Raw genomic sequence first — 24,034 nt, 5'->3', positions numbered from 1 at the left:
TTATTAAAATATTGCATGTGATACTCAAAGATTGTACACATCATCAACTGAAAATTTATATAAATTTTTTAATTGTCAAATAATAAAAATGTCATATCATCAAATTTTTATATTTTTAAATTAAAAATTAAAATGAATATAGATAAAAAAACACAATTACAAAAGCAAGCCTAAAACTATATTATTCTTTTAATTTTTAAAGTTAGAAGTGACAACCGAATTACAATTATAGAACTCGAATAACATATAATAATTCTTTTAGACAATCAACAAACATGAGAAAAAGTTATTAGAAACAAATTAAGAATAAATTTTAGTATTCACATGTGTAAAAGAAAAGAATAACGAGGAAGAGGAAAAGGATGGTATGAAACAATAATATTATGTTATTTTTATTTTTTAATAATTTAATGTTAAAATAATATTTTCATATTAAATTTAATGATTTTTATTATAAAAATTTTAAATTAAGATGAAAATCCTATTTAAGATAAAATCACTAAATTTGCATTAAGCTACTGTAAATGAATAATATCATCCTTTCGTATTGAAACATAATTGTCAAACCATAGCTTTTGAAATTGAATGATTTAAAGACCTTGAGTTTGACCACACCCCATGATAGAAGACGGTAACTTCCCCACCTTCTCAATCCCTTCAGCGAAAACCACACCCATTCCCATGAAGAAATGGGATTCTATATGGCAATGGAATGACCAGGCCCCAGGGTTATCTGCTTTAAACCTCAGAGCCGTCCATCCAAAAGGATGTACCGGCACCGTGTTCTTCATAATCGGATTCACCAAATTGTACTTGTTGGGATCATTGAACATATCGAACTTCCCTTCTCCGTACCCTAAAACCCAGAAATCATGGCCATGCAAATGCCATGGATGCGTCTCACTGTTTTTCGGATTCATGGTGTTTGCATTCTGAAGTATAATATCCATAGTGGAGTTGAAATTCAGCCTGTAAATTCCATTACTTGAAGTAGTGTTTGCATTTGGGTGCCTTTCGTAGATATCATAGTTGAGGAAATCGTAGCCATCGGGAGGTGGGTTTTGATCGAAAGCTTGGGTTAAATTGTGCTTGAGTGCAATCAAGTAAGGCGTGTGGGGATGCGTGAACGACACATTGTTAACCGACCATCGTCTTCTTCCGTTTATCTCGTTTTGTGTGTTGAGGAAAACTATGACCCTGTCGGAGACTGCAGGAGGAATGTGGATGTAACCACGGCGAGCTTTAATGGCTTGACTCTGTGCCATCCGAGGGCGGCTGTCGTTCCAGACGGGGGCTGCCGGAGGGATTGTCGGAGGAGATCTCCTTGGATGATTTGGATAGTAAACCAAAACTCCCTGACCTGGAGGAGTGTTGGGCGCTGGTCGACTTACAATATTTGATGTGATCCAATAATTTGTGGTGGGATCTTGATCGGCTTTTACTAGAACCGAGTAGGTTTCCCCCGAGTATATGAACAAGTTTTGCACAACAAATGGCTCAACATAATGCCCATCCGCTTCAACTACTGTCAAATTATGGCCCTGCATATATAAACCATTACTTAATTTGCAGTTTTTCACAATTTGTGTTCCTTAAATTTTAGTAAAATTAATAAATTTTAATTAAAATATTACTTTAATAAAATTTTAAATTTAATATAAAAATACATTAATCATGTTTAATTTATTGAATGAAAAATATATTTAATAAAAGGAATTAAATTTATAAATTTTATTTGAAATACAACCTCAATCTTACTGACTAATAATATTATCAAAATATTATAGTTTTTTAATTTAGAAATTTTAAAAATTCAAGTATAATCTAATGCTATTATAGCTGTCTCATATGCTTTATAACATCAAAATTAAAATAAAAATAAAAATAAAAGAATCGATTGTATTGTAAAGAAAGACGAGCATTACCTCAATCTGGAAGCTGAGAGCTGACAAAGAGGTCAAACTGGAAACTCGCAATCGATATGTTTTTCCAGGGACCACTATTAATCTAAAAGGGGAGCAGTCTGGGTTTGTGGTATTGCAAAGGCCAGGATCTGAACTTGGAACACTTAAACTAGAACAGTTGAACCTTCCTCTCCCATGGATCAAAAGAGACTGAAAATTTTTCAAACTTACATAAAACAATCATCACCAAAACACTTGTTGACTTGAAAAACAGGTAATGATATATTCACCTGAGGCTCTCCAATCCATTGGAAAGGAACTTTAGACAAGCCAACAGCTTGTTCAGTAGTGCTGTTATGGTACCAATCATTGAGGATGATGTTCCTATCATAATCATATGCAAAAGGTTCGGATTCCCCATCAGGTAGTCCCACAATGATTGATCCATATAACCCAGAATCTCTTTGCATTCCATAATGTGCATGATACACGTATGTCCCCGGCTGCATTCAATTCAAACACAAAAGTTTTCAAACTCTCAGTCTATGATTCTAGACTATAAGCTTCTGAAATTTCCCCGAACTTACTCTGTCGACCACAAACTGGTATTTGAAAGTGGTTCCAGGCAAAATTGGACACTGAGTTATTCCTTCGCTCCCATCAAACCAGGGTGTTCCAATCTGTCAAACAATAAATAAATAAATAAAAACACAACTTAATTTCACAAGTGTTGAGCTGAAAGATTAAAAAGTAAAAAAGAAAAACCTGTCGGATCCCATGCCAGTGAATTGCAATATTCTCTGTAAATAAACTGTTTGTAACTTCAACAATGATTGTATCGTTTTGTTGAGCCCTGATTGTAGGACCTGGAGTTCGGCCATTGATGGTTATTACCATTTTCCTATAGCAATCAGGGGACTTGAATTCGTTCTTTACTTCCCATTTATATCGGCGGATTCTTGCCTCAACACCATAACCATTTAACAAAGCTATAAGTTGTATTAAAAGCAGAAACATGACCGGAACCATGTCGCAACAACCCCAACAAAATACTAGGAATTGGATTGAGTGAGTGAGGGGAAACTTGGGTGGTTGTTGCTTTCTCAAATCGAGCTTAAATTGCTGCCTTAGAGCGATGGGTACTTGTGCCCTTTTTTTTTTTTTTTTTTATAACGAATGCATGCTATTGAAGATTGACCAAGTCAATGTCTTCTGTATCTATCCCGGACGAAAACTTCATAGAAACTCTGCCCAGAAAAAAAATGAATTGGACAGTGGACTTTTTAAAAACTAAACATTTTCTAAGCTTTAAAAAAAATCATGTGAAGTGTGATAAAAGAAAATAAAACAAGGCAGAAGTTGCCTAAATGACTTCTTTTTTTGAATTAGCCTCAATGACTTTGCCCTTTCTATTAATGGGTCTTTTTCTTTTCTTTTCTTGATCTTTATAATATATCATATATCTACTTGCGATAATTATATGAAAGCCGCGTATAATTGGATGACTTGTATAATAAAACAGATTTGACTCAGTTGTCAGATTTTTTGGTGTGGTCAAAATGAAGGAAGCATCTCTGCATTTTCTGTTCAATTCCTCCGAGATGATGATGGTTAAATCTTAAAAGGGAAAGGGTCTTCCTTAAGTAATGTGTATAACATTGAGTATTGATTAGTCTAATTTTTTATTTAATACAATATTTTTATTAAATATAAAAATAATTTCTAAATTTTTATTAAATAATATATTTTATAAGTTTTTAACAAAAGTAAATTTAATTTAACTACATAATAGATATAAACATGTAAAGTAAATTATGGAAATATTTAAATTGGTAAAATATATATATGAAAGAAACTAAACAAAATACATAGTATTCAACATATATAAATATATATACACTATAGTAATATGAGATTATAAAAAAAAAAAAAGAAGCAAAAACCTATATGGCACAGTTTATATGTTTCCATTTGGCGCATTAGTATGATAATTATAATTAATATGTTTCATTAATTTTTTTATTATAAGTTACCATAAACATAAATTTTCATAATGAAATAGAAAGATTTAGTCAAAGAAAATCAAAGATTAGAATATTTATTAAAATAAAATATTAAGCTCAAGGTAATCAAAGATTACACTGATTTTCACATAGATTATAATTTTATTCTGCAATAACTTACATTCATTGTTTAAATTAGAGAAAATTAAATATAATATTAAAAATAAAATTTAATAATTTTAATGGCAAAAAATTAATTTAACAATATATAAAATAAATAACCTAGAAAATATTAATAAATATTATTTAAATTATAATAAATTAAAATTAATATTCAAACCATTAAAATATTTGCACTATTTTAATATTATTATTTTAATATTAAAAATTAATATAACTAATTTTAAATTAGTTATATAATTTTAAAAATATTTTGAATTACATTACCTTTTTTATTTTATTGAGGAAATTCATTAATGTTGTCATACGAAACCAATAAATAAAAATAATATAAAGTTAATATGCATAATTTATTCATGCATCGCACGAGAATGTAAACTAGGTTATAATATTTAGAAAAAAATGTTACGGATTGTCAACCAAACTCATAGGGTTATAATTAAGGTAGTCATTACTGCACCAATGGACATATCATTTTGTCTTAATACTGGTATGTCTCTGTATTTTAGTGTACCATTTCGTATTTATTAATTTTTAAATATTTTTCACACACATACATATATTTGTAGCCTAATTTTAGATTTTTAAAAAATTATGTATACATTAAATATTTTCACATATATATTAGTAGTCTAATTTTTAGTTTCTAAATAAATTATATATTATTGTGATAAAATATATTATATATTATATACATGCAAATATACATAAATTACATTCATATAAATATATTTATATGTAAATATAAGTTTTAAAATTGTTAATTAGGTTGAATAATTTAATTTAATAACTATTAATTTAAATATAATTTTATAAAATTAAAATGGGTAAGATAAAAAATTTAAAAGTTGGTTTAAAATATTAAGTTCTTGTACCAGCTAGTACAAGCCGATGCTCACCAATATTGACTGAAACAAGGCAAAAAGCACTGAAATTGTCACGCCCCAAAATATAGGAGGTTAATTGAAATAATTAATTAAGAAATGAATTAGGCTTGATGGTTAAGTAGTTAGTGCACTCTTTAGAGGTTTTAGGTTTAAGCCATTCCTCTCTTATTTTTTTCCCTTTTATTTTCAACAAACTAGGATGAAAACCATACTAAAACAAGTATTGTTAGGAGTGAAAACTTAGGAAGTAATAGGCTTAGTCTTCATGGTTACACGCTTGCTTCTCCCCCTTGCATACCCGAGTTTGAGTCGCCCAAATCACCCTCTATTTCCCTTTTATTTTCAACAATAAGGGTAAATTAACATGCAACCCCCTAAAGTTTGAAAACCCTAGGTATTTAGCTACTTTTCCAAATTACATTTGAATTCTTGCTTTCTTTTCCAAACCAAACAAAATTTTGTTTTCTTTTCCCTATTCCTTTTCATTTTCTTATTTGCATGATATTTTTTTTCCATTGCTGAAATTAATTTGCCTTTTAAATCAAAATCAATCCCATACAAATCATATTTCCTATTGAATTTTGAGTTCACCGTTGATAGCATATGTTTCTTTTCATCAAAGGTTTGAACTTGCTTTAAGCGCATCAAACAAATTTGATCGTGAAGGATGTCATTCAGGCTTCTAGTGAAAAATGTATTCTTTTACAAGTGAATTGGGGCAAACCGTGTCCAGGAATAGGGCTACATGGGTGGACCACACGACCCCTCACACAGCCATGTACCTCTAAAACCCTAGACTAGTCTGAATCTCACATGGCCGAGAACCCTCTGCCACACAGCCGTGTCTCCCCTGTAGGTTAATTTTTACATTTGCCACACGACCACAGTTTGTTACACAGTCGTGTAACCCTTCCACATGGCCTATAGCCTCTTGCACAGCTAAGCTACACGACCGTGTGACCCCTGCTTTGTAGTTTTGCTCAAAATTTTTTGATTTGTTCAGTTTAGTCTCTGAATAGTCCCAAACTATTTTAGAGCTTTATTTCTCTCAATTGAACCCCTAATAATATGTGTACTAGAATTCATGATTTGAATGTCTGAATTATTACTGTATTTGTATGATATGTGAATAATATATGCCTATTGCATATATATTACGGATCGTATGATCAGCATGCCTTAGTTACCGTTAAACGGAACATATCATAAAACATGTCTTTTGCTACTGAATTGATTTATGATAAGCATATTAATTACAATTGTATGACCGGTTATAAGCATATTAAGTACTATCGTATTGATCTATTATAAGCATATTAATTGCTACCAATTGATCTATTATAATCCCATTAAATGTTATCACATTGATCTAAGCATGCCACATTACATTGCATGGGGTGGGACGATATATACGAAGGAAGATTGACAGTTTATCTGCAAATTTGCTTGGTACCCATAGCCAGAGGCAGATTCTATCTGTGAGATATTTCTTGTCCATCCACAGTTAGAGGCAAATTCTAACTGTAGGATTTTGTTGTGTTTTCACATCTTAAGGCAGATTGTATCTACGAGATTTTTGTTGTGTATCCACAGCTAGAGGTAGATTCCATCTGCAGGATTTTGCTATGTGTCCACATCCATTGGTAGTTTATCTACAAACTATTGGTGGTTAAACTACAACCCGATGTGTAAGTAGTTAGAGCTCAGGGGAACTCCCATTGTGGTGTGTAGCAGAGTTAGGTAGGACCTTTTTTTTATATATTGAAATTACGTAGCCATACACGAACACGTGCAAACATAAACTGTGAACTTTGAATCGATAATTGATGGTGCTCATTCTATGTTTTGTTATATAGTATGTTTTATTGATTGTTAGCATTGATTTTCTTGTGATGGAACTCACACTGAGCTTCATAACTCACTCCCTTTTTATTTCCGTCTCTATAGATAACCCACCAAGTTAGGAAACAGACATGACATGTAACACCCCGTACCCGATTCCGCTGCCGGAGTCGGACACGAGGGGTTAACGGCTTAAACCATTCACTTTCACAGTCCATTTTAAAAATTTTCCAGGCAGTTGGCTAACTGCGTCACTGTCACTTTAAAAATCATATCTTGAGTTCCAAAACTCAAAAACCAGTTTTGTAATTTTTACCTGAAACTAGACTCATATATGCATCTAAAAATTTTTTTCTAGAATTTTTGGTCGGGCCAATTAGTACAGTTTATTAGTTAAAGTCTCCCCTGTTACAGGGTGCGACTACACTGACCTTCATGCATTACGACCTGGATATCTCCCTGTACAGGGCTTCAATACTGATACCGTTTGTTTCTATAGAAACTAGACTCAAATAGGAATCTATACATATATGGCATGACTCCTAATTATCTCTGGTTAATTTACAATGAATTTCCAAAGTCGGAACAGGGAATCCAGAAACCGTTCTGGCCCTGTTTCACGAAAACCTAAATATCTCTTAACATACAACTCATATGACCATTTCGTTTCTTCCATATGAAAGTATATTCATTAAGGTTCATTTACATAATTTATTCACTATTTAATTCCATTCCTACTATTTTTAGTGATTTTTCGTATCCACATCACTGCAGCTGTCAACCTCTGTCCTTAAGGTAGATTTTACCTACTTCATAATTTCCTTGATTCAACCAGCCCTTTTAGCATACATGGCACAAAAGATGATCACGATTAACCATTCCAAGGGCTAATCGATTCCAAACTTTTCCACATCTCTTAATGAACAACATACAAAATGATTATGATACCATGCCAAAGTGTATACAAGCCATTTTCGCATGGCTATCCAAATTTATACAAAATCAAAGGGTCTATGACCAACAAACGAAAGAGTAGTCCTATACATTAACCAAAATATCCTCTCACTACTAGTCTATTCTATACATGCCATAAGATATTCCAAAACATAGCAGTACCAAACAGTGGATAGTGATAGTGTGACTAGTTGTTGACGATCCCGAGCACAGTAGCTTCAAGAATGAGACCTATAAGGCGAGGAAACAGAGTAAGCGGAGTAAGCATTACAATGCTTAGTAAGTTTTAAGCAAAGGTCAACAGATAACAATCAAATTATAACATAGTTGTTCGTATTTTATTTCACTCTTCCTTCGGGCATACCATCCCTTTACCGAGTATGCACATCTCATCATATACAATAGGCAGATAAACTCTCACATAAAAGTGAGCTCATGTGACATAGATATATCGTATGATTTCATATAACCTCTCACACTAATTCGATGTCACATAATCATAGGAATAGTCCCATAGATTGCTCTCGTATGCATCATATATAAACTTGGAGTACCTACCTGTTTAACCTTTCGCATTGCGTATATTTATAAGCAATTCTTATTACGAAGTCTTACCCGGACATAATCTCCACACGTAGTCATCGAGTCGTACCCGGACATAATCTCCACATGTAGTCATCGGGTCTCACCCGGAACATATTTCCAAGTTTCGTGTACACTTAATCACATGTTACAACATTCACATTAGCCATTCGGCTTTATCACATATATATACATTTTCACATTCATCACGTCGGCCATTAGGCCTTATCACATATATATACATTTTCACATTCATCACGTCGGCCATTAGGCCTTATCACATATATATACATTTTCACATTCATCACATCGGCCATTAGGCCTTATCACATATATACACACTTTCACATTCATCACATCGGCTATTAGGCCTTATCACATATATAGACACTTTCACATTCGTCACATCGGCCATTAGGCCTTATCACATATATATACAGTTTCACATTCCTCACGTCGGCCATTAGGCCTTATCACATATATATACATTTTCACATTCGTCACGTCGGCCATTAGGCCTTATCACATATATACACACTTTCACATTCATCACGTCGGCCATTAGGCCTTATCACATATATACACACTTTCACATTCATCACATCGGCCATTAGGCCTTATCACATATATACACACTTTCACATTCATCACATCAGCCATTAGGCCTTATCACATATATACACACTTTCACATTCATCACATCGGCCATTAGGCCTTATCACATATATACATCTCATACATATTTCATATTTTTCTTGTACATCAATTTCAGCAATAGCTTATAAGCAACTCAAATAGTTTCATCAAAGTTTACAACAAAATCACATGTTCACTACAAGCAGTTTTCCTGAGCAACAGTCACTAAATTGTTTATAACTGGAGCTACAAAACTCAAAATCAATTGCCGTTAATTTTCCGAATGTAGACTCATGTATCTTTCATCCATAAAATTTTCAGAATTTTAGGTGTGGCCAATCAATACCAGATTTTTCTTAAAGTTTCCCCTGTTTCACTGTTTGACTAACCTGACCAGTCTTCACTACGAATCAAGATTCTCATTGTACAGAATTCAAAGTATGTTCTACTTGATTTCATTTGAAACTAGACTCATTAAGGAGTCTAAGCATATAAATTTTATCTTGTAACCATTTTTGTACAAATTATAGTGATTTTCTTAAAACCGAACAGGGGATTTCGGAGTCATTCTGACACCGTCTCACACAACTTTAAATATCTCTTTATAGAAAATTTCCTTACTTACACGGTCTCTTTTATAAGAAACTAGACTAATTAAGCTTTGATTTCATATTTTATTCAGCCTATAATTCCACACCAAACATTTATAGTGATTTTCTAAAATCACGTTACTGCTGCTGTCTTGAGCAAATTATTACAATTTGCTCTTAAATTTCCAAGTCCAAACACTTGGGAACTTACCATTTGAGTTTAAGACATATCATGGCCACATCATATCTTATTAAATCAACTCATTATATCCTATTATAGTTGAATTTACTCGACATTTAATCACTTAAAACTTACCTCGGAAGTTGCCAAACGATTACGACGGCTATTCGATCACCTTTTTCTTTCCCTTATCCAACTTTGATCCTCTAGGCTCTTGAGCTAGATCAAACAATTTACTTTCCAGATTAAACATAGTCATACAACATCCATATACATTTTATACTAGCCGAAATGTACCATCAAGATATACTTTACTCAAATAATTTACATTGGCCGATCATGTATAATGTTTTGTAACTTAATAAACTTATCATACATTATGTATTCATAATATTTGTGCAGCCAATTATCCATGGTCATACACACACAATCAAAAATAAATACCAAATTTTCATATCCTTTAGGCCCTAAGCCGAATACACTTGTCATGTTCACCTACATTTTCAAGTACAACATTCTCATATTCGCATTAGTATCAAGCATAATAGCTAATTCTTCCCACCATTTCATCAATGCAATCATACCATCACAAATCAACTTAAAATAACCATATCTAATAATCAAATACCTATAGCATTGCACATTTCTCACATAGCAAGTACAACTAAATTCACTATTAATATACATATATATCTAAACACTTAACTACAAGATTTAATCACCATTATCAAATCATAAAACAGCTTATAACCATCATCTATATTTACTTCACATAAACCGAAATAACCATTACATCATCTTTAAAACACTTAGCATTTTACCCATTTAATCAAGCCAACTCTCAAGACCATTCCATCACACAAATTATACCATAAATCATACTTACAATTTCAGTTAATGCATGACCGAAACTCACCATCATTAACATCATTATCAAACCAAAACCAAAACACATCTATCATCCGTATACCAAGCTTACCAAAACAAACTACTATGAGTTTCAAGCTTATTGACCGAATCTCAAACCTCAAAATTCTAAGTTTAATCTATGGGATGAGTAGAGTTTGAACTAATCATCTCAAACATGCATAGATTTTCAAGAATCATTCAATACATACCTCATTCTAGCCATCTTCTAAGCCAAAAATCAAGGCAACCAAACTTTCTTCTTTCTTTCCTTTTTCGATCAAGAGGAATAAAGAGGATGAAGCCTCTTTTTTTTTTCTTCTAGGTACGGCAAGATGGGGGAGAAGAAGGATGACACACCTTGTTTCTATAACTCTCCCATTCTTTTAATTATTCTTTCTTCCATACTATAAAGCCATTAACTATTGTCATGCTAAAATAAAATGCATATAATATCTATCAACCATCATTATGGCCGGCCACTAAATTAAAAGTGGTCCATTTGACATGCAAGTCCCTCATGTCAATAACTCATGCATTATTTGGCCACTTTAAATTTCACCTATCACATTTTCAAGTCCTATCACATGGGTCCTTTCTTATAAATTAGCACCTGATTGATAAAATCAAGGCACGAAATATTCACACATACAAATTCCACATACAATAAGCACAGAATATAACATCTAATTATTTTTGTGACTCGGTTTTGTAGTCCCGAAACCACTTTCCGACTAGGGTCACATTAGGGGTGTCACATGACATTCGGAGGCTCTCAGCTCAGAACATTTTTTAAATATTTAATTAAAGTATTTTAAGTTTATAATTCGCATTTTCTGTTATACAGAAACTGTATTGTTTTATTATTAAACTTTGACATGGGACTTAGGATTTGAGTTTTATTTTATATAGCATGCATATCATTTAATTTGAATTTAAGATGTCGAAATATGAATAATAATTAATTATGCATGAATTTCAGTTTTTGTTAAAAATAAATTAGATATCACTTTTTCCGCTGCTAGGTTATAAAAAAATTTGAGTAGTGAATAAATTGAAAATTAACTAAGGTTTCCTCTAAAGTAAAATGAATATTTAAGTATGTCTGTTTTATAAAGTCTTCGATCATACTAGTCCATTTCGGTGGCCGGTGTAATCTCCTGAATTTAGACTTAACGTCTAAATCGAGTTGAAGATGTTACAAAATTTTTAACTAAAACAAACATAAACTTTAATACCGAATTAAAACCAAAACAATATATACTGATTAATACAACCAATATTATTATAGTACCAACTATCAGAGTAATAACAAAAGATTTCTAATAAAATAAGTAAAATCTTGACGAGCAAATATCTCTAACTTTTCCGTTGAAAAAAAAGAAAAGAAATATAACCAATTAGATTGGATTCAATTTAAGTTGATAATCCACATTCAAAATCCCTTTAGGTTAATTATTATTAAAAACAAGTATTTTCCCCACCTTTGCTTAGGTAATTTATTGTAATTATGCTTATTATAAAAAAATTAAGTTATAATAGTAAATAGTCTTTCGAAAATAATTAAAAATCAGTTAAGTTCTTTGTTGAAAAAAGTATTTAATTGAACCCTTTGGATCATGATTGTTACACAATCAGCTCATTGAATTTATTTTCCACCCCTGACGAGTCGTTAAGCACTAACGTCTAAATGACGTGGCAACTGGCATGATAAATTTGTATGAAAATTTATAACGCGGAGGGCTTAATTAATTTTTTATTATTTTATTTAATCAGAATTTTTAAATATATAAAATTATAAAAAATTGAAAAACATTAGATATTATAAATTATAAAAAAATATTATAAAATTTTTAGAAATTATGAAAACCTTACAAAAAAACTACAAATAAGTTAAAGAAGTTATTAAAATTAATAAAATTTTATAATTTTTTAAAAATTATAAAACATTAAAACTTATAAAAACAATAAAAAATTATAGAAAAATTTTGTTACTTAGTAGGTTTGGAGTCTTTGATTTTAGTAATAAGGAAATAAAGAGATTGAAGGGTGATTAAGAGTGACTGTTCGATTGAATTGAGACAAATCGAGTGAAATTTTTTTGAGTTAATCGAGTTGACGGGTGCTATTTTATCATCCTAACCTGATTTGAGATTTTTTCAATTCGAGTTGAGTGAAATAAAATCCTAGTTGAATCGAGTTGAATCGAATGAAATTGTTCAAGTTAAATTAAAAAATTAAACATGTCAAATTAAAATATTGTTACAGTATAACTAATTACATACCACAACACATAAATTTGAAACCATATATCTTTAAAAACTTTTTCCAAGCTAAATAATAAAAGATAAGATATTTTAGTATGATAAACTTGAATCATTAATTAACTTATTTAGGTCCTAAAATTAGTATTTTAGAAGATTTTTAAAATTTTAACATTCTTTATATATTTAAAACCATATATCTTTAAAAACTTTTTCCAAGTTGAATAATAAAAATAAGATATTTTAGTATGATAAACTTGAATCATTAATTAACTTATTTAGGTCCTAAAATTAGTATTTTAGAAGATTTTTAAAATTTTAACATTCTTTATATATTCTTTAGATTTTTTAAAAATATAATTTTTTTAAAAATATAAATTTTGAATTTTATAAATATTTTTAATTTTAATTTTAATTTTTTGAATTTTTTTTGTAATTTTTATTGTGAGAGAACAATTTGATCATTTTTCAAAATTGACAAGGACCAAATAGGTATTTACACCAATTTGTTATTCGAATTATTTGAGTTATTTGAATTGTAAAATTGAACTTGACTCGAACTTAAACTCAAATTACTTATTCGAGTTGAATCGAATAACGCGATTCAATTAAGTCGAAATACAATTTTTTTGAATCAAATTGAGTTTTGCTCACCCCCTAAGTGTGATGGAGTTCGGTCTTGTGTGGGGTGCCGTGTGTGAGGTGCCGAGTGAGGAGTTTGACTGATGATGAGTTTAGTGCTTGTGTCACGCCCCAAAATATAGGGGGATAATTGAAATGAATAACTAATAAATTGAATAGGCTTATGTTTAAGTACAACTCCCATATCCTAGAGGTCCTAGGTTCAAGCTACCCCTTCCCCATTTCTTCTCCTTTTATTTTCAGCAAACCAGGATAAAAACCATACTATAATATATATTATTAGGAGTAAAACTTAACAAGAAACAAGCTTAGGCTTAATGGTTAAAATGCTAGCTTATTCCCCTTGAAGAACTCGAGTTTGAGCCATTCCTTTCCCCAAAATGCATTTTTATTTTCGACATCTAAGGGAAAACTTGCTATGCCACCCCTAGGGTTTCCTAAACCCTATGTATTTAGTCCAATTATTCTTAATTAGACTTGAATTATGTTCTTTTCGAATCCCATTATAATTTTTCTTTCCTCTCCCTATTTCTTTTTATCTTTCTTTTCTTTCCTCTCATTTACATCATATTTTACATACTTCACTATTGAATATTTTCTTTCTCGTATTGAATCAACCTTGTTCTTGATTTATTACCGGTATTGTCAAATAACATCCTTAATCTTTTCCAAATAATCGGTAAGTACATCTCAATCCTAATGTTTATTCTCGAACATCTATAGAATTTCTATCCACGCTAATCTTGAGATCGATTAAATGATCTTTTACAAATCTTGCCAAAATATTTGTTAATCTTTTTAAATCTTGTTACCCAATGTTAATTTGTGTGAATTTGTCATTGAACGACCTAATTAAGGTGAATCAAATCAGTTTTGATCGCAAGGAACGTCGATCAGACTCCCAGTGAAAGGTGTGTGTTCTTTACCAAGTGAATCGGGGCAAACCATGCCTAGGATTAGGGCTACACAGTCTCCCACACGGGTGTATGGACCACACAACCCTCCATACGACCATGTACCCTAGAAATCCTAGGCTAGTTCATGAACCACACAAGCAAGAACCCTCCAATAGGCCTGTCACACGTCGTGTCTCCCCTATAGATTAATTTCTGCATTTGCCACATGGCCATAGTTTGTTACACGACCTGGACACACATCCATGTGACCTCTAGTTTACATTTTTGCCCAAAATTTTATGAGTCCTTGTAACATCCCAAACAATAGGAGGGTAGATTCTTAGGAAATTATCATGAATTGAACCCTAGTGTAGTGGTTAAGAGCTTGGTAGAAAGTATAGAGAACCAAGTTCAAGCCTTCTAAATTGCACTCTTTCTTTTTTTCCCCCATTTCCAAAAGACCTAATCCACGTTGGCCATCCTACTTTAATGATTTTCTTAATAGATGGGCTAATTGCCCAATAAGACCCCAAACCTTTGCTTAACCCAATTCTCTAAAAGACTTTCCCTAATTCAACTAAAATTTCCATTTGTTATTTTAAGAAATAAAAAACCATACCCTTACTCTTATTTTCACATAACCTCACAAAACCCCCTGTTACAAACTTGTTCTCAAAACCTTGTTGCTGGAAATACTTTGAATTTTTGAATTTTTGCAATTAAGCTCTAATTTATCGACTTCATCAAAATCATTGGATGTTGCATCTCTTACTCTTCAAGTCCCTATCAAAATCAATAAGTATTTTGTTCCCTATCAATTAAGACTTCTCAATTTTTAGGAAACAACGAGCTTTAACTGATTTATCAACCCGTTATTGAATCTTTAAATGTTTCTATTAAAAAGCCCCATTGACTATTGAAATAATCATCGTATTTTGTAATTAAAAGATCCTTGTAGGTGTTTGGGTCAAGCTTGAACGTGTGGTGGTCACTTGAGGTCCCGATAAAATAAAGTGGGTGACCTTTTACGAAAAATTGGGTTAAAATTTGAAACTTCCCAGGCACACATGATCTAGCACACAGGTGTTTGGAACACACGATTGTGTCCCCTATTTTCCCCTTGCATCCGTGTTTGACACGACCGTGTAACCCCTACACCTGCACCTCTTTGCTTTACACACAACCTAAGGGCAATGCACACGAGCTGGACACACAGTTGTGTGGCCTTTGGAAACTCAAAATTACAATTTTGCCTTATCTTCGCTTATTTCATGCAATTTAGCCCTTGATTAGATTTTTAATGGAATTTAGAGAACTAGATTATTCAATTAGGTCATATATTAGGATGTCATGAAATATCTACATGGATAAGTGATTTTATGTGTAACATCCCGAAATAGGGCCTAGTCAGAATAGTGATTTTGGGACCACAAATCTGACGTTGAAATATTTATTTTATGATTATTATGAGGTCTAGAATATGAGAATATGCATGGGTTAAAGTTTTATGAAGAAATTCTATGAGTAAGGTGTCCAATTCAAAAATAAGGACCAAATTGAATAAAGTGCAAAACTTGGATTCTAGAAGAAATTTGTATGAAATTGATTTAGATTATTAATTAGAAGTCCTTAAAGAGAAATTTTCCCAATTTCTAAGTTTTTGGACAAAAATGTGCATGTATGGATAAAATTTGAAAGAAAGGGCCTAAGGGCATTTTGGTCATTTGTCTAATTAATGAAATAAAATGGGAAAATAAGCCAAAAATCAGCTCATCTTCTCCACCTTGCTTTTGAAATTTGAGAGCCACTATAGCTAGGGTTTCTTCACTTTTCAAGCTCAATAGTAAGGGCTCCCAAGCCCCGTTTTTAATGTTCTTCGTTATTTTGAAATCCCGGTAACTTACTTTCTCCATTTCTACCCCTATTTTGAGTTAGGGTTCATGTTTGTAAAGTGACCTATGTGTGACATGTTTATTATTTGATGATCTATGGAGGAATATGAAAGTTGGATGTGTGTTAAACATCATTTTCTAGGTGATTTTCATGAAAAACCCCTAAAAAGACCTTTTTATAAAAGGTGTAAAACATGTGGTAGAAATGTGAAATAAGGGAAAAATGTGGCTTCCATAAGAGGAAAAAATATTCGGCTAGGCTTGGGTAATGTATAAAATTCATGCATTTCATCATACGAGCCTAAGGACTAAATCGTAAATAATGTGAAAGGTTAGGGGCAAAACGGTCATTTTGTCTGGGGGTGAAATTTAGACTCGAAAAGAATAATGTGAGGTATTAATGATTCATTTTTATTATTATAGACCCCGAGGAAAAAATTTCAGAGGTCGATCGAGGAAAATGAAAAGTTTCGAAATAACCGAGACGCAAAATCGAAACGAGGACCAGGTAAGTTTGAATAACTTTAAGTAAACTATTAATATATCTAATTGCATTTTTATGAATGTATGATAATTGGTTATATGATGGCATGAAAATCCTTGAAATGTGTTAATAATAATGATATGATAATAAATGTCCCGGTTGAAGTCAAAAGGGAAATTCGATGGATAAACCATGGCTTACATGACTTGAGATCCTGCATATGTTGCAGAAAAGGATTTAGCCCAGATGGGTAATCTGTTGATATCAAATATAAAAAGGATCTAGCCTGGACGGGTGTTCCTTGAGTGATCGAGCCTCCCGAAGAATATGTGTGCATTGTGGATTTAGCCCGGATGGGTAATCCGATTAGGGTCTAAATTTAGCCTAGACTGGTAATTCAGATCCGAGCTCATTACGGGTGTTTGTCTCTACAAGGGATTAGCCTAGACTGGTAATCCCGACATCACCCTTTGAGTTTACATTATGGGGGATTTAGCTTGGATTGGTAATCCTGCAGTAAGAAGTGAGGTTTGCGGGAGTGCATACTTGAGGTGATCGCTCTTATGACTTGACGGTAAATTGATAATCCATCGAGGCTTTCAAGAAACTCAATGGGATTAACATGAGATAAGAATATGAAAATGTTGGATGATGAGCTCATCTAAGACAAATTACATGGTGGATTTTTATGAGACTAACTTGTTGATTGAGTGTATATGATAGGGAAACTATTTCATGCTTGTTGGTTTTATTGCCTAATATGGATGCATACTAATTAATCGGTAAGTTTACTTTCCAATTATTCGGGCTTACTAAGCATGTAAATGCTTACCCCTCTCTTTTCCTTGTCTTACAGAGCTCATGGACTCGCAAAGATTGGGAGATGGTTGGAGAGTCAACACACTATCATCTTGTCTAGCTTTGGTAAATAGATACTCTTATTTTGTTCAATGGCATGTATAGGGCGTTTGTTATTTTGTTATATGTGTCATTTGATTAGCCACTACGAAGGCTTGTAAAGGTATACATATTCACTTGTATCTGGCCATGGAATTGGCTCATATTGAGGTAGATTATGACCTACAAATTTTATGCATGCTTGTGTTCAGTTGTGCTAGTGAGGATGAAATATGGTATATAACAATTAAACACATGTAATGTGACCAAATCACATGGGGTGGTTAGGCCACAATTTGGCAATGAGTTAAGATAACAAGCCAAGCTTAATTGAGTTACAAGTAATGGAAATCCTTAATGTAAAGGGGATAACCTAGCATGTATAAAAATCGATGAGATGAGGTTTACATGCAATGAGGCATATTAAGGTCATTTAAGAGTATAATTAGACCATGTCAAGTGTTATTGAAAACTATAAGTGGATATAGTTATTAGAGGGTGACCTAAGGCTTGGAAAATAGCCCAACAAGGTCCACATGGGTAGACACACGGGCGTGTGTCTAGGCCGTGTGTAACACACGGATCGCCCTATAGGAGTGTGAAATGGCCGCGTGGCCCCTGTACTTGAAAATATTAAGTCAGAATGCACGGTAGTAAACACACAGGTAGAGACACGGCTATGTGTCTCAACTGTGTGGAGGGCACGGCCTAGCACACGGGCGTGTGTCTTGGCCGTGTGCCCCTAAATGCATGCTGACATCATAAACAAAATGCTTGAGTTTTTGGACATGAGCGACAACACGGGCATGTCTAGGCTGTATGAAGGACACGGGCCAGGGACACAGGCGTGTCCCAAAGTACACGGGCGTGTCCCAAAGTACACGGGCGTGTGCATTGCTTCTACATGGACGCGTGAGGCTTAACTTTGAAAATTTTTCGAAAACTTTCTCAGGTCCTCGGTTTAGTCTTAGACCTTTCTAAATGTATGTTTTGGGCCCCGTAGGCCTATAATAGGGGCACTAAGATGTTGTTTGATTGGGCTCAAATTGGAACGAAATTTTATAACCCGTATTTACCGAAAATGTTCGAGTACATGTCTAGTAACGCCTTGTACTTGGTCACGATCTCGGGTATGGGTAAGGGCTGTTACATTTAGTGGTATCAGAGCTACGATTTAGTCGGTTCTAGGACTACCGTATACAAACATTGATAGTGTGACATCTCTTAACTGTTTAATTGTCTTTGAATATAGTAAATGTCTTCCAATTAAGCACAAGATGAGTCCGAAGGAGCTGAGAGCCATGTTCCAGCTTCTGTACAACGAGCTATTTCTAGTAGTAGAAGGCCTATGTCTGAAGACCGGGAAGAGGCCAGAGCTGTGACAGCCTTAAAATGACCCTAGTCGGAATGTGGTTTCGGGACCACAAAACCGAGGCATAAAAATAATTTGATATTTATTTTGATGCCTATAATATGTGTTAACTCATGTGTGACATTTTGATGCTTTAATTTAGAGTTATAAATGTGAATTTCACTAGAAAGGACCTAGTAGAAAACTTTGAAAGTATGATGGGGAAATGTATGATGACTAATTAAAGCATGCATGCAAAACAATGGCCTTGCATGTCAAATCTTGTAACACCCCTGCACCCAAATATGCACATCTCATCATAATCATAGGAATAGTCTCATAGATTGCTCTCAGATACATCACATAACTACCTTATGGTTTGGTTTAAATCAAGCTCACATATAAACTTGGAGTACATACCTGTTTGACCTTTCAGATTATGTATTTTTATAAGCAATTCTTATAAAAGAAGTCTTACCCGGTCATAATCTCCACACGTAGTCATCGGGTCTTACCGGTCATAATCTCCACACGTAGTCATCGGGTCTCGCCCGGAACATATTCCAAGTTTCATGTACATTTAATCACATGTTACAACATTCACATTAGCCATTCGGCTTTACCACATATGCATATCACACATATATTTTACATTGGCCATTAGGCCTCATCACATATACATACACTTTCACATTCACCACATCGGCCATTAGGCCTCATCACATATCGTACACTTTCACATTCACCACATCGGCCATTAGGCCTTATCACACATATATGTATATCATACATATTTCATATTTTTCTTGTACATCAATTGCAGCAATAGCTTATAAGCAACTCAAATAGTTTCATCAAAGTTTACAACAAAATCACATATTCACTACAAGCAGTTTTTCTGACCAACAGTCATTAAGTTGTTTATAACTGGAGCTAAAAACTCAAAATCAATTGCCGTCAATTTTCCCGAATGTAGACTCATGTATCTTTCACCCATAAAATTTTCAGAATTTTAGGTTTGGCCAATCAATACCAGATTTTTCTTAAAGTTTCCCTGTTTCACTGTTTGACTAATCTGACCACTCTTAGCTACGAATCGAATTTTTCATTGTACAGAATTCATAATGTGTTCTATTTGATTCCATTTGAAACTAGACTCATTAAGGAGTCTAAGCATATAAATCTTATCTTATAACCATTTTTGTACAAATTATAATGATTTTCCAAAACAAATCAGGAAATTTCGAGTCAATCCGACACTGTCTCGCACAACTTTAAATATCTCTTTATAGAAAATTTCTTTGCTTCCACAGTCTCTTTTATAAGAAACTAGACCAACTAAGCTTTGATTACATATTTTACTCAGCCTATAATTCCACACCGACAATTTATAGTGATTTTCTAAAATCACATTACTCTACATTGTTCAAGCAAATTATCACAATTTGCTCTTAAATTTCCAAGTCCAAACACTTATGAACTTACCATTTGGGTTTAAGACATATCATGGCCACATCATATCTTATTAAATCAACTCATTATGTCCTATTATGATTGAATTTACTCAACGTTTAATCACTTAAAACTTACAAAGGAATCAAACTCATATACTTAATAACTTACCTCGAATTGCCGAACGGTTACAAATCGACTATTCGGTTAGGTAGCTTGTTCTCTTTTTTCCGAATTAGACTCCTAAGCTCTTGAGCTTGCATAAACAAATTTAATCTATTACCAACCAATTATACAAACTCATGGCGAATATAACAAGAAGACTACTAGATTCTACTAGCCACTCATTGCTCTATTATTAACCTCACTTAATTATAAACGCATTCGCAATTTGATAATTAAGTTCATTTCATGGTATCATAACTCAACATTTATCAATATATCATTAACAAAATATGCTCATGTCAAATTCACTCCCAATCACATCTCAAAATTCAGCAAGCTTAGAACTCATTTAATAATTAAATTCGGTAGCTTAACCACTTTGCTAACTACTTATGCATATAAGACTAATTTTTCATACTCACAACTTGAACCTAAAACAATAGCCGAATGCTCACGTACATATTATCTATTATTTCCATCACATAAATCATGCCATAAAACACTTTTAAAACAACTCACCATCATAGCCAAATATACATTTAATGAACATTACTCCTTTACCAAAGCTACTAATAACTATCACAAATACAAAACATATCAATATGTCAAACTCATTACCTCACCTATTTAGTCAAGCGAATAATAGAATCACTCACACTTAATCCATCCCATTATCTAATTTTTTTCTCCAAAATGAACTAACCATAATACCGATTGTATATTATACCTAGCATTTCTCATTACCAAATCACAAAACTAAACACCACAAGCATATTTACCATAAAACATATCTCCAAAATAGTTGAAAACACAAACAATAAACACAAACATTGGCATTATGCTCAAATCACCATAAGAAATCTCAACTTTCTTGACATTACCAAGAGTGCATCCACAACTTAACTTAGCATATTATAAAGCCAAATCAACAAATTCAAAGCTTACCTCCTAATAGCTAAAGATGAAGGCCGAATTGCTCTAGGTAAGTTTTCCTTCCTTTCATCTTTGTTTCGGTTAGAGAGTGGCATGAGAAGAAGATGAGCACCATCCTCCTTCTTCTCTTTTCAATTCGCCAAAGAGAACCGATTTCCTCTTTTAGCCTTCTACTTGAAAATTTCAACTTAGAAGCAAACAAATTCCATGGTTTTCCACTACATGCAATGGCCTATCTTCTCTAGCTTCCTTTGCAAGAGACAAGGAAGCAAGATAGAAAATGAAAGTTGAGTCTTTCTTTCTTCCATTCACGGCAAGGGGGGAGACAACTTTGGTTTCTCCTCCCACTCCCTTCTTTATTTATTATTCTTCCCACACCTTTTAACATAATATGTCTACAATATGCCTTACCCCATAGCATGGCCGGCCACCATTTAGATTTTTGGCTAATTTGACATGCAAGTCCCTCATGTCAATAATTCATGCATTATTTGGCCACTTTAAATTTCACCTATCACATTTTCAAGTCCTATCACATGGGTCCTTTCTTATAAATTAGCACCTAATTGATAAAATCAAGGCACGAAATATTCACACATACAAATCCCACATATAATAAGCACAGAATATAACATCTAATTATTTTTGTGACCCGGTTTTGTGGTCCCGAAACCACTTTCCGACTAGGGTCACATTAGGGGTGTCACAAATACCCCCTTTTTACAAGTGATGGCCGGCCATGACAAGGGAGTATGGGCTAAACATGTCATGAAACATGTTTTGTTGGTGCATTAGGGGGAAATAATAAACAAATAAGCATGGGTAGTAAAGAAAGAAAAAAAAATGTGTGTGTGTGAGTGAAACCCCCCATTGCCGTGCATTGTGGAAGAAAAAAGAAAAAAAAATTGTTCATCCATCTTTTCATTCTCTCTTGACCGAAAGTACTAGGGGAAGGGAGGAATTTTGCTTCATGCTTGGGTTGGAAGAGGATTAGGAAGAGGTTTGGCTATATTTGCATCAAGATTAAGGTATGTTTGATGTTGTGCCATGAGATTCATGCATGTTTTTGGTTGCTAACTTGATGTTCTTATTAGCCCATGGTTCAAATCTTTGTTATATCATGGGGATGGTATTTGGCCAAGGTGGATTTTGAGTTAATGCCATTGCATGCTAAATATGAAGCTTGATAATGATACATGTGATGGTGGGTTGAGGACTCTTAGATTTTCTTTGAGCATTTTTGAATGATATACTAAGTTCTTTGTGTAATCATAACCAAAATTATGGTGCTGGGATGTATTCGGCCATGGTACATCCCCAAGTGTGATTTATGCTCTTTGCATGGAGAGTAAGATTTGTGTTTCGAAATCATGTTCATGTTTAGTTACAATCAACTTGAGATTCGGCTCTAGCATACATATATGTATATATGTTTGAGCATGATGTATTGGTATGACGTATATACTATCTTAAGGTATATACTTACTTATGATGATGTTTTGGTTATGAAGGAAATGATAGATGTGTATTGAGTTACAATATGGAAAGGTATTAGTTAGTAAAATGTATGCTGTTTTTTTGTGTGGTAATAAGTGCATAAATGGCCTCAACATGGACATGCATATTCGCCACATGAAGGGAAATTGGTGTGCATGTATTCGGTTAGAGGCAACCATATTGAAGCCTTATCTTGACTTAGATTGTTGACTAAATGGGTAATAAGTGAGGATGGTTGCGAATATACAAACATACATATGCATGTGTAATTGAATTATGAATGTTTAGCAAGATGGCTAAACTAGTTGATTTATTGATTAAGCTCAAGGAGTTAAAGAAGGAGAATCAAGCAAGGAAAGATGAAGGTCATCGAGTAGCCGACTTGGACTATTTTACCCAACACAAGGTAAGTCATTAAGCATATATTTGATATTGCTTAAATGATTGTAATATCTATGCAATTGTGTTTAATGAGATGAAATATATACAAATGTATGTGTATGAAAAGATGATGTTGTTGAACGTAAAAGAGATAGTGAAATGTGTAGGAAGTATGCTTCGCACTAAGTGTGCGAGAAATAGATGTGTACGGTGATTTAGATTGGCAATCGAAAAGTGCGAGCTTGTAATGTACGGCACTATGTGTGCGGGCTTGAATCACGTGGCACTAAGTGTGCGTGATTGAGTATTAAGCACTATGTGTGCGAACTCTACATATATCTCCAAGTGAATATTTATATGGAGGCGTGACTCTATCGAGATGAGTATGGACAGCGGAAAGAGTAAGTACCTTGAGTTCATGGCTAATAGATGCTATGTTCATGCTCGGGGTGGAGTGGTAAGATTTAAATCTATGTGATGATTTCAATTGCATGATTGTTGCGGAAATGAAATGA

At 33.2% G+C, this 24,034-nt stretch overlaps 1 protein-coding gene across 1 annotated transcript; it reads right to left on the bottom strand.

The window, feature by feature from the left end:
- Positions 1–424: 424 nt before the first annotated feature.
- LOC108478761 (L-ascorbate oxidase-like) lies at positions 425–3,389 on the bottom strand. Its single transcript, XM_017781224.2, has 5 exons — positions 2,670–3,389; positions 2,492–2,584; positions 2,195–2,407; positions 1,926–2,114; positions 425–1,541 (listed from the first exon to the last, which is right to left on the bottom strand). Exons 1-5 carry the CDS (start codon positions 2,931–2,933, stop codon positions 591–593), a joined length of 1,710 nt encoding a protein of 569 aa, XP_017636713.1. The 5' UTR covers positions 2,934–3,389; the 3' UTR covers positions 425–590.
- Positions 3,390–24,034: the final 20,645 nt, after the last annotated feature.

Source organism: Gossypium arboreum, chromosome 12, assembly GCF_025698485.1.
Source record: "Gossypium arboreum isolate Shixiya-1 chromosome 12, ASM2569848v2, whole genome shotgun sequence".
Lineage (NCBI taxonomy): Eukaryota > Viridiplantae > Streptophyta > Magnoliopsida > Malvales > Malvaceae > Gossypium > Gossypium arboreum.
This window is presented reverse-complemented; position numbering and strand designations above follow the sequence as displayed.